This window comes from Phyllostomus hastatus, unplaced genomic scaffold (assembly GCF_019186645.2).
Source record: "Phyllostomus hastatus isolate PE091 unplaced genomic scaffold, TTU_PhHast_1.1 phas_contig_1021, whole genome shotgun sequence".
Classification (NCBI taxonomy): Eukaryota; Metazoa; Chordata; class Mammalia; order Chiroptera; family Phyllostomidae; genus Phyllostomus; species Phyllostomus hastatus.
In genome coordinates this window covers 133,813-144,719 of record NW_025333505.1, presented here as the reverse complement: position 1 = coordinate 144,719, position 10,907 = coordinate 133,813, and the positions used below count along the sequence as shown (strand labels likewise).

At 57.9% G+C, this 10,907-nt stretch overlaps 1 protein-coding gene across 1 annotated transcript; it reads left to right on the top strand.

Annotated features, from left to right (window-relative positions):
* The first annotated feature begins 3,582 nt into the window (after window positions 1–3,582).
* ATP6V0E2 (ATPase H+ transporting V0 subunit e2) lies at window positions 3,583–10,667 on the top strand. The gene is made up of 4 exons (XM_045834101.1): window positions 3,583–3,781; window positions 5,179–5,226; window positions 8,564–8,677; window positions 9,094–10,667. The coding sequence occupies exons 1-3, from the start codon at window positions 3,678–3,680 to the stop codon at window positions 8,655–8,657; spliced, it is 246 nt and encodes an 81-aa protein (XP_045690057.1). The 5' UTR covers window positions 3,583–3,677; the 3' UTR covers window positions 8,658–8,677; window positions 9,094–10,667.
* Window positions 10,668–10,907: the final 240 nt, after the last annotated feature.

Below are 10,907 nucleotides of genomic sequence, written 5' to 3'. Positions count from 1 at the left end.
TAACACTGGCAGCAAGCTCGAGTCCGAGTCTGCATGGGCGGGGGCGGGGCAGGAAGGGCGGGTCTGCGCCCTGGACTGTCTCCTGGGGACCCTTTTCCTCCTCTGTGACGGGTTGAATACGAATTCTGCAGGTCTCTGCTGCCAGACACCGCTAGTGCGGGCAGGGCTATGTAGTGGAAAATGGTTACTTGGGGCCTACACGGGGGTGATACCCAAATATTTCACCATCAGTAGGGCAATGCATATTAATACAGTTTTTTAAAACCATGTTTTATTTTTACTCACAACTCTGAATTGTGACTTAAAACACACATGCCTACAATCGCATAAAACGTAAACGTACAATCTGATGAATAATTATTTAGAAATCTGGGTAACCACCGTCAAGGTCTAGCAATAGAACACGTTCTCACCCCACCCTCCGGTACCCACTGCCAACCACGCCTGCTTCCTAAACCACACCTGTATCCCCAACCACACCTGCTTCCTAAAGTCAATTTTCTTGGGACCTTTACAATAATGGCTTCTTCACTTTCTGTAGTTTCACCTCCAGGAATGCATGCTGAGAGGGCCACCACGGAGCTCTCTGGGGTCCTGGAAATTACTGGATCTGATCCGTGTGGTGGCCACATGGTGCACATGTCAAAATACATCGCGTTGCACACTTAAGGTTTCTGCATGACACTGCACATTATTTGTACTATTATTATTATTCACATTACATCCATATATAAACAGCTAAACGATGCATTGTTATAATTATTACTTTATGTAAGTTTAAAGAACAGGAGAGAAGAAAGCAGAGCAGGTATATATTTATAGAGTTTGGTCTTCTCTCTTCTATTCTTCTCTCTAAATTCACCTTCCACTCTGCTGATCCAACTAAAGTGCAAACTTGCCTACACCGTTCACCAGCTTGCAACTCACTTAAACTCCTAACGTAGCCAGAGTGCCTTCCACATCCAGCCCGGTGCATCCCTCTCCTCAGCGTCACTTCCCGTAACTCCCTGCCCTACACGCCGTCCACGCACGCGCCATGCGCCCGCCTCTCCGGCTGTGCTCGGGCTGTTTCTGATGCCCGGTCGGCCTGCCTAGCCACAGCTTTCTCCTGTCTTCGCTAGCTCAGGCTCCCATAAGGAGGTACCGAGGCCAGGTGGCTCTAAACAACAAAAATGAATCTTTTGACTTGGCTGGCGTAGCTCAGTGGATTGAGCGCGGGCTGCGAACCAAAGCATCGCAGGTTCGATTCCCAGTCAGGGCACATGCCTAGGTTGCAGGCCATGGCCCCCAGCAACCGCACATTGATGTTTCTCTCTCTCTCTCTTTCTCCCTCCCTTCCCTCTCTAAAAATAAATAAATAAAAATTTTTAAGAAATTATTAAAAAAAGAAAACATCCTGTTGTTCCTTTAACGTTTGTGATCTGTGATTTATGTTGAGCGAGAGGCTGGAAGTACGAGCACACTTGTGACAGGACCACTTTCCTCCGGAGCTCTCCTGCGGTGTTCACTTCAGTCACTTGGATGAACCCGGAGGGTTTGTCCCGCAGGCAAAAGAGAGAAAAAGGACAATGAGGTTATTTTGACGCTGTGTATTTTCCCTGGAAAGACTGGGAAGGACACTGAGTTAGAGAAGTTCTTCCTTGCGTAAGCTTCTCTTCCGTACACCTTCCCCTCCACAAGCTACAGTGATGTATTTTCCAGACAAAAAAACCGCTACAAAGTAAACACGACCTGTGGTCCCACTGCTGGGAGGAAGGATGCGGGCAATGCTGGCTCCGAGGGACCCTGTGACCCCAGGCCTGTGGGCCTCCACTCCCCGCCGCCCTCCTCCTCTGGTGTTTGCACCGCTGGCCTGTGAGTTACTTTGCGAATCTCCGGCAGTAACCTGTTGGCTGGGCAGTACTTACTGCTCATATTTCTGTGCCTCCCTTCTTTCGGAGGCTCCCAAGAACTGGTGGATGTTTAACCTCATTTCAGTGTGGTGCCTCAGAAGGGGATTAAAGCCGCTGCTTTATCCGATAGCAGCTATGGCCAAGGTGGTTAACTGAGCTGAAGAGCAGCTGGTGTCCCATGACCCCAGGGCGCGTGGGGGTAGAGAGGAGGAAGCTGGCTGAAGAACCCACAGGGATTAGCCCACAGCTCTTAGGGAGCCAGATGGACTTCCACATATAATACTGGGGAAGCCACTAATGATTTCTGGAAGGGGGGGTCATGTTCATCACCTCCACTTCTCACCAGGGCTGGTTCTGGAATCGGGGTGTCTTAGCTGATAGGAGACTGCCGAGTTCTGGGCAGCGGGAACAAGCACAGTTTGACTTGCTCCCAAGGGAAAAAGAAGGTGGTGGGTGTGGGGGAGGCAGACACGGGGGCCTCGGCTGTGGGATCTGCATTGCTTCCAGCTCCTGCTGGAGAGATGCAGCCTCGAGACCAGTCCTGCGGCACTGCTGTGGGGGTGGGGGTTCCCACGCACACACGTCCTGATGCGGCTCCAGGTGCGGGGGTGGAGGCTGGGTGGGGGCGCACACCCTGCCTCGCCACGTCTGTGCTCTGAGCAAGCCTCCGATGCCGGCCTGTGAGAAAGCCGGGCCCCTGGGAAATGCTGTTTACCACGCACTGCCCACATTTCTGCAGGGGTGCAGGCGTGCTCTGGCTCCCCGGCATTAGCTCACAGCAAAGAGGACGACTGGCGTTTCATGCAGGACCCCAGGGCTGAAATGCGGCGAGCGCCTGGGCCTGTCACTCAGCACCCCCCGCCTTGGGGTGCACACCGGAGGGCCTGGCTGCCCCCTCATTGGAGGGGCTTCCTCTTTTTGCCTCACAAGAAAAGAAGCTGAAGGGCATTAGGAACAGGAGCAAGCGCTCCACCTTTGCCCAGAGGCCTGGCCAAGCCTCCACCCTCCTCCCCTCCCTGTACTCGTCAGGGCACCTCCATTTCCCAGTCCTGGAATTCCCCCGACTCCGCATGCCCCATGACTGACCTTCCTGGCAACCAGCGCTGGGAGTGGCACGTTGGTGGCAGCCATAGGGGCCAGGCAGGGGGAGCGAGGGATCTCAGCCCACCCCCAACACCGCCGAGCAAGCTGGAGAGCTACGATACTCCAGAGCTATTGCTTCTCTCTCAAACCCAGGTTGAGCTCCTGGCCTGCGTGTTTAGCAGGACAGTGTGAAGATTGTTCAGACACCTCCTCCAGGTGTCTGTCAGCCGAGGACACTCGGGAAGGGGGAGGGGTGGCCCAGGATGTCCACTCCCTTTCTGGTTTCAAAGATGTGTAAATCAGGTTTATAAAACCACGATTGGCGTTCAGCATTTTGCTATTTGAATAAAGCAGATTTTATTTTGACACGTGCCTCTGTCCTGTAAATTATTTTAGCCAAAACTAGGAAACTGGAGAAGCTCACCAAAGCTAACTACGTCTGGCTCCCGGGAAAGCTCGTCCTTATCCCTTGGGCCCTGTCCCTCGCCCCTTCCCCAGCCCCTCGCCCCTCGCCCCTCGCCCCTGAAGACCAGCTCGCGCCCGCGCGCGCCTGCGCTGATCAGGCGGGCGGGCGGAGCGCGCTCCCCTGGGCAGCCTCGTTCTGCTGCGCATGCTCGGCGCCCAAAGCCCGGCCAGGACCCGCGCGTCCCCGAGCATCTGCCTCTGGTCCTTCTCCCAGGTCTGGGCGTCCCGCGCCCCGCCATGACGGCGCACTCCTTTGCCCTCCCGGTCATCATCTTCACCACGTTCTGGGGCCTCATCGGCATCGCCGGGCCCTGGTTCGTGCCGAAAGGACCCAACCGCGGGTAAGGGACGCGCGCGCAGGCCCAGCCTCCCTGCGGACCCCTCCCGGTGGAGCGCATCAGATGCCCAGCGCCCGCTCCTCCTCCCGTTCGGCCGGAAACTGGCCGGCGGTAGGGGCCAAAGGCAGAGAAGCCTTCTTTAGAAAGGCCGAGAGCTGACCGATGCGGGCGACGGTCAAGGGTCACTCCCTCGGGCCAATCACGGCTGTGGCTAGCCACTCGGTGCAATTGGTTCACACCGCACCAGCTGTGACGTAGAGCCAATGTGACCCCGTTCCAGCCTCCCTTTCTTCACAGATCAAATGGGGATGATGATGATAATGATGATGATGATGATGGCCGCCTTTCAGGCTGCTGCTGTGAGGATTACTCGAAACAACGCATATAAAACTCTTAAACGGCACAGGGCTGGTGTTAGGTGTTGGGTCCTGTTCTAGGCGGTGTCACTGGCCTGTGGCGGTCCCCGAGCAGATTTCTGCGCCTGCTGCACCCCCAGTTGATTTGCGCCTCACGTTATCCCCGGTTGTCAAGCACTGTCTCCCCCTGTTTGCAAGTTCCTCCAGGCCCCAGAGGGGTTTGTTATAGACCCCAGTGCCCGGCATGGGACGGGCCCACCGTGCTTGGTAACGTTTAAAGAGTGGATCAGGTGCCAATTTCTCCCGCACAGTCTTCGAGTGCGGCAGGTCAGAAGTCCTGGGGCCTGGTTTGGGGTCAGTTTAGCCCTGGCTGCAGGCCTCTTGCACACGTGCGTGTTGCCACTGGAGCCCTTCAAGATCTGCAGGGCCCAGGACCCCGGCTTCACCTTGTAAACCATGCTAGTGTCTCAGCTCTCCTGCAAACCTTGGTGAGTTCCTCCTCCTGTCTAACTGAAGTCTCCCCTGCTGCGCTGTAAGCTTCTGTCTCCAGTCGCCTGAGTGGACACAGGGTGGCCAGTCCCTGTGCTCCTTCCAGCCACTCGCTCTGCCTCGGAAATGGCTCACTGTCTCCTGCTTCTTGCCCTGTCGTCTGGGCCTCTGTGTTCCTTCCCCTTGCCCAGTGACTTTTGAATTCCAGAGACCCCCCCCCCCCGCCCCGGCCACAGGGGCTGCTGCAGATGCATTTCTGTGAGTGTCTTTCCCCCACATGGCTGCCTTAGATGGACACCCAGTGGGTGAGACAGGAAGGAGATGGGAGTGGATCGTAGTGTGACTTGGATGGGGTCAAGGTCGGCCTCCCCATGAGGTGACACTGAGCATTTTTATTTTCCTTCCGAGGACAACTCGGCTTCCTCTGCTCCGATGGCGCTGGGAAGGCCGACGGGAAAGGGGCCGACCCCGGCAGCTCCTTCTGCGGCCCTGGCCCGGCCTCCTGAGGGTGCCGGTTCCACGGGTGGCCCTGACCTGACACCCTCTATCTTGCAGGGTGATCATCACCATGCTGGTAGCCACTGCTGTGTGCTGCTACCTCTTGTAAGTACCTCTCTCCCAGCGCAAAACCAGCCGGTGCCGGTCTTCTCCTCCCTGCCTCCCTCCGCTCCCTCGCCCTGCCCTCCCCGCTGTCCCTGATGTGACAGTCTCGGTTCCTGAAAGGCCGAGTCTGGACAACACAGGAGAGGAGGCGGTTGGGAGTGGCAGAGAGACTGGTGGGCTGGGAGTCAGCAGCTCTGGGTTCTGGCTCTAAAGAGATCACCAGACGAGCCTCGGGAGGTCCGCAGGCTGCCGCGTGCTCCTCGGTGAAAGGAGTGAGTGCGGCCGGCTCCGTGCTTCTCCTGCCCGACTGGGCGTCAGAATCACCTGGAGGGACTGAGCCACCTCTCTGAGGGCTGCGCCCTCTGCCGGCTAAATCCCGTGCGCTGGGGAATCCGCATGCATAACGCACGCCGGTGAGAGCCGGCAGACGCTCGGTCTTTAAACTTGAAAAGGGGCCCTGGGGACGTCGAAGAGCGTGCTGAGGGACTTGGGAACCTGGACGAGGCGAGGGAATCCATTTCCAGGTCCTCAGCGTCCAGATGGTCTCTTTTCCAAAACTTCCGTTCAGGATAGCCCCTCCCCCTGGACAGAGGGAGGCAGCCCACCCCTCCGCCCGTCCCCGCCCTTCTGTGTTCCGTCGCTGCGTGTTGGAATCATCCTGCCTGCTAAACCGAGGAGCAGGTCCTCCTCCTGGGGTTAGGGAGGCCTCCCTCCTGATCGTCGGAGCCCATGCGCGGCCTGTCTGGCTTCGCATTTTCCTGGGTCCCGGGCACCATTTTTATGGGTTAAGTTTGGTGTAGATGGGTGTTCTGAGTTCAGAACAATCAAGATAGGACAGGTAACATAATGGAATGCTGATTTTTTTTAAAAGAAGATTTTATTTAGAGAGGGGGGAAGAGAGGGAGAAAGAAAGGAAGAGAAACACCAACGTGTGAGAGATACGTCGATCAGTTGCCTCTTGGCATGCCCCTGACTGGTGACCTGGCTGGGAATTGAACCAGCGGCCTTTGGGTTGGCAGGCCGGTGCTCATTCCACTGAGCCACACCAGCCAGGGCGGAATGCTGATATTTCAAAAAGTAACAGAACCTTTTGAAAGTAACTGGAATAATTCTCAGAACTGCCAAATTTTTCAAATACATAGGCTAATAACCCACATTTTTTTAAAAAAAGAGTCATGACTGATTTCAGATTTGGTGCCTGTTACGTAGTTAATGCCGGTTTTACCTAATTAGATCATGGGCTATTTACTCCTATTAGTCCATTCCAGTTTTACTTTATATGATGTGCAATAGTTCTACCTCCCATTCACAAAAAAGATAAAGCTTGTGAAAAAAAACAATGATGACTCTCAGAATTCTCCCTGGACAGAGCATCTTCAAAGCCTTTTCTCTGTGCTGTTTCTTGGTCTCTCAGGGCTTGATGGATGTCCTAGTCTCTCCCAGGGAGGGGCTGGGAGGGGCTGTGGTTTGATGCAAGAGTGGGTCACCGGCCAGCAGTGATCATGGAACGCTGCGGATGGCCCGTCGAAACGCGAGAAAAACATACACAGAGACAACCAGGTCCTGTGGGGGAATAGGAACAGCAGGGCCACTCCTCACGTGGGGAGCGCCTTGGCCACCCTCTCTCCTGGAGGGCGCCATGGCCACCCTCCCTCGTGGGGAGAGCGCGCCGTTCCCCCTCCAGAGAGGCTTTTTATTGGTTTCATTTGCATAAGAATTCAGGCAAAAGCTCATTACTCATTGCTAGGAAGTAAGGATCAAACAATAGATAACAAGGAAGTCTGAGGGCCTATTTTGAGTCAGGGTCAAAGAGCTGTAAGACTTTAAGGAACAAACTAACTTCCTCCTTGGACCCTTCTCATTCAACTGAGAGCATTCTAAACAAAGCAGGTTTCATAGGATTTTACACATTCTTTCTTAGGCCTGATTGCCCAGGGGGAACCCGCCCTTTCCAGCACAGAGCTGCACCACCCTGTCATTGTTTCAGGCTTAGGTGGAGCAAGGGAACTAAGGCAACCAAGAGATAAGGAGATTTTCTCCCAGATGATGAGGACTCAGGCTATGTCAAAGCCGAGGAGCAAGGGTCCATCACGCCCTTTTGCTGTAGCCCCCAAAGTCCTTTCTTTTGGGGGCCTCCCATGTGATCGTGCCTGTCTTAGGTCGTTCCCCCCTTGGGGAATCTTACTCGTCTTTGGCTAACCGACCAAGCCTTGGGGGCCAGGCAGGATGAAATAAAAGGAGCAGAAGCAGCGCTCCTGCCAGGGAGATAAGCTTTTGTCTCCTTGCTGGCTTACAGTCCAAGGGCATTCCCTTAGCCTTAGCCTGGGGAGGAGTGGGGGGGGTTCCAGCTCCTGATACCAGGCAGGGCGGTTCCCAACAGTGGTTGGAGGCCCAGAGATGGGAGCAGAGGGTGGTGTCTGGGACAGGGTCGGGTGGGGGCACGTGGAGACAGACAGAGCAGGGTGTGGGTGATTACAGACACCTACTCAGCGTTCGGGAGGGGAACCTGGGCCGCAGATCAGGGGCACACAGGCAGAAAGGTGGAGCAACTGAAGCAAACGCCATGCCTAGAAGTTATAATTACAGAACCTAAGCGTGGGTTAAGGCCGGTGATCAGCAGGCAGCGGTTTTGGGTGGTGTCCCGGGCGTCAGGCCGGGGACTGGCTGCTGTGGGGATTCGGAGGCAGGAGAGCGGGATCCCAGCTGCCAGACCACGCCAGGCACCACTGGCACCGTCATCGGCAGCATGCAGAGCCGTGCCCCTCCAGGGCACTGGGGGCCGGCTCTGTGGGCAGACAAAGTCATGACGACGGGGCCTGACACCCCCCACACACATGTGCAGCCTGCCGGTGGTCCCCAGAGAGCCTGCTGGCCTGAGGGACGGCCCTGGCCTGTCCCCAGCAGGTGTGGGAGTGGGGCGTTCTGGTCATCCGATCTTCCTACTGGGATAGTTCCTTCATCGTGGTCTTAAAAGGGGGTGACTCTGACGTGCCTGTCTCAGACCAGCGCTGTGCTGCTCCCAGACGCAGCCTGGGGCGGCCCAGGCCAGGGGTGTATTTGGGCCCAGCTGGGGGTCACTCCCAGTGGGCCCCAGGAGGCTGTCTCACCTCTTCTCTCACCCCAGGGTCCAGCCTCCGTTCAGGGATCTGACAGACCTACAGAACACCCAGTCAGACCTCACCTAAGCCAGAACCCACGCACCCCAGACTCAGCCCACCTGCCGGCTTGTCCGGGGTGGGTGGGGTTGGTCGCGTGGCCACACGCCCTGCATGAGTCACGCCTGGTAGGTTCCCGCTGTCCCCTGCGGGGCTCGCCCTCACTGTGCTGTCCTTGGCAGCTGGCTCATCGCCATCCTGGCCCAGCTGAACCCCCTGTTTGGGCCGCAGCTGAAGAACGAGACCATCTGGTACGTGCGCTTCCTCTGGGAGTGACCGCCGCCGCTTCAGCCCAGGTGCGGGGGCTGGGCGGGGGGCCGGGGCCAGGTGTGGGGCCGGGGCCTGGCAAGGGGGCAGGAACAGGCAGGCCTGGGGTAAGAGTTTGCATTTGGATTCAGGTGTTCATTTATTCAGCCAAAAAAAAATCAAAAACAAAAAACAACCCCCAAACTGCTGAGCACCCACTGCCTGCCTGCCTGGCGCTGTGCTGGGCGCCAGGATGGATGGCAAACCAAGGCCTCCAGGTGCTTCCCCGGAGGGCGTGGTGGGTGCAGAGCCTGTCCTGAGAGGGGGAGGCCTGGGCCCAGGAGTGTGGAGGCAGTGGCTGGGCTGAGGAGCGGGGGAGGGGGACCGGGGCAGAAGTTTGTGGGGGTTGGGTACAAGGGGGTCTCCACGGCGAGGACAAGACCCTTTCATGTGATGTGCTTTTCAGGTGCCCCAGCTCTCTGGATGACCTCGGCTCGACTGTCCCTGAAGACCCCTGTGTCCCCACCCCCACAGCTGTGTCCTGGCCCCTCTGCGCTCCCTCCCCAGGGCCTGCCTGGCTCCTGCAGGCACCCCTGTCCCCAGCCGGTCCAGCCTGAGCTGCGCTGGGCTGGAGCCGAGAGACCCCGCCCTCACACTCCCACAGCACCTCCCCAAGTGGGACCTGGCCAGGAGTTGACAAGGGGGCGTCTGCCCACGGAAGGCCCTGTGTCCTTCAGAGAAGGGGACCAGGACGAGTGGGAGCCCGGGTGGGAGTCGGGGAGCAGCCGCCAGCTCTGCCCTTTTCTGCTGTGCGGCCCCAGGCAGGAAGCCCCTCCGCCTCCAGGGCCGCCTCGCCTGGGGGGTGCAGGGCAGAGCGCCTTCTGAGTGTGGCGGGGGCCTTTCCTGGATTCTTTAATTTTCTGAAAATGTTGAAGTAATGGGAAAACACTCACACCAAAAAACATGCTAATGTGGGTCCAAGTAGAAACCTGTATGTTTAGTATCCTTTATAGTTGCACAGTCACTGGCCCCCTCAGACTACCCTGTTCCACTCTCCTCCTGTACCTGCTGCTGCGCCCTGCCCCCACCCCCACCCACCCAAGGCAGCTCCCATGCACCGTCTGGACTCCACGAGGCTGCAGTGAGGGCAGCTTGCCAGGCCCCTCACAGCAGCATGTGGCAGCATGTAGGTCATCTGAGCTGGGGAGAGCGAAGAGAGACAGGTGTGGGCAAGGTTTGGGCAGCTCCTGAGGCCAGCGCCAGGCTGGCTGTGCTGGCCTCAGGCCAGAGGGGTCCTGGGTCCCGGGTCCCCCGGCCCATGCCCTCGCCTCTCAGGAGAGCAGAGACTGCAGTCTGAGATGCTTGCCCTTGGTCCCAGAGCTAACTGGGGTCCCCTCTCTGCCACTCGGCCTCCCCGGAGGAAGAAGCCAATCTTGCCTATTTATTGACTATTTATTTGATAGGCCTTCCTCCCACTCAGCGGGCGCTGTTTGGGACCGGTGGTAGAGTGGGAGGCGTCTCACCTGGATTTCTTGGTCTGGGCTTGGCCCATTGCTCAGAGCTCAGGCCGGGGCCTCCCCTGACACCCCACCATCTCCCTTTTGGACTTCCCGCCTGTCCTGGCCTCCGTGGCCCTGCTGGAGCGGGGGTGTTGTGTGGGGGCTGTACAGGAAACCCGGTCCATGTCTAGAGACTCTGGAGTGGCAGGAAATCACTGCTGGGTGGCAGACTCCTGGCTGAGGCCCAGTTTGCTGGCTGCCCCTCCCCCGCCTGCCTGACTCCCGTGTCCTCAGTGTAGAGGCTGGGGACACGAACGGGGGCTGGCAGCTGCTCAGAGCTGCAGCCCTGGGACATGGACATGGAAGCACATTTTCCCGAGGCCTGAAGGAAAGGGCAGCCATCCAGGATTCCACCAGAACCAGGAGGAAGAGGAGGCGGAAGGACTGGCGCAGGTGGAACCTCCACCACCACTCACCTGTTCCCCTGATCACAGAGTGAGCAGCCCCTGGGCTGGGCAATAAAGCAGGTCCCCACCCTCTCTGTAGCATGGCCTGCCTCATTCCCAAACACCCGAGGGCCCGGGTCTGCCTGCTGTGCGCCTGGCCTCGCCGAGGGTCCGTGGCCTGCCTGGGGTGGGGGACAGCGAGCAGAAGGGACTGGCCCTGGAGGAGCCAGCCGCACGAAGTTTGGAGTGGGGAGGTGCACAGAGGAGGGACCGGACTGCTGAGGGCCTGACAAGGAGCTTGGGTCCACCCAAAGGGCCATGTGAAGCCACAGAAA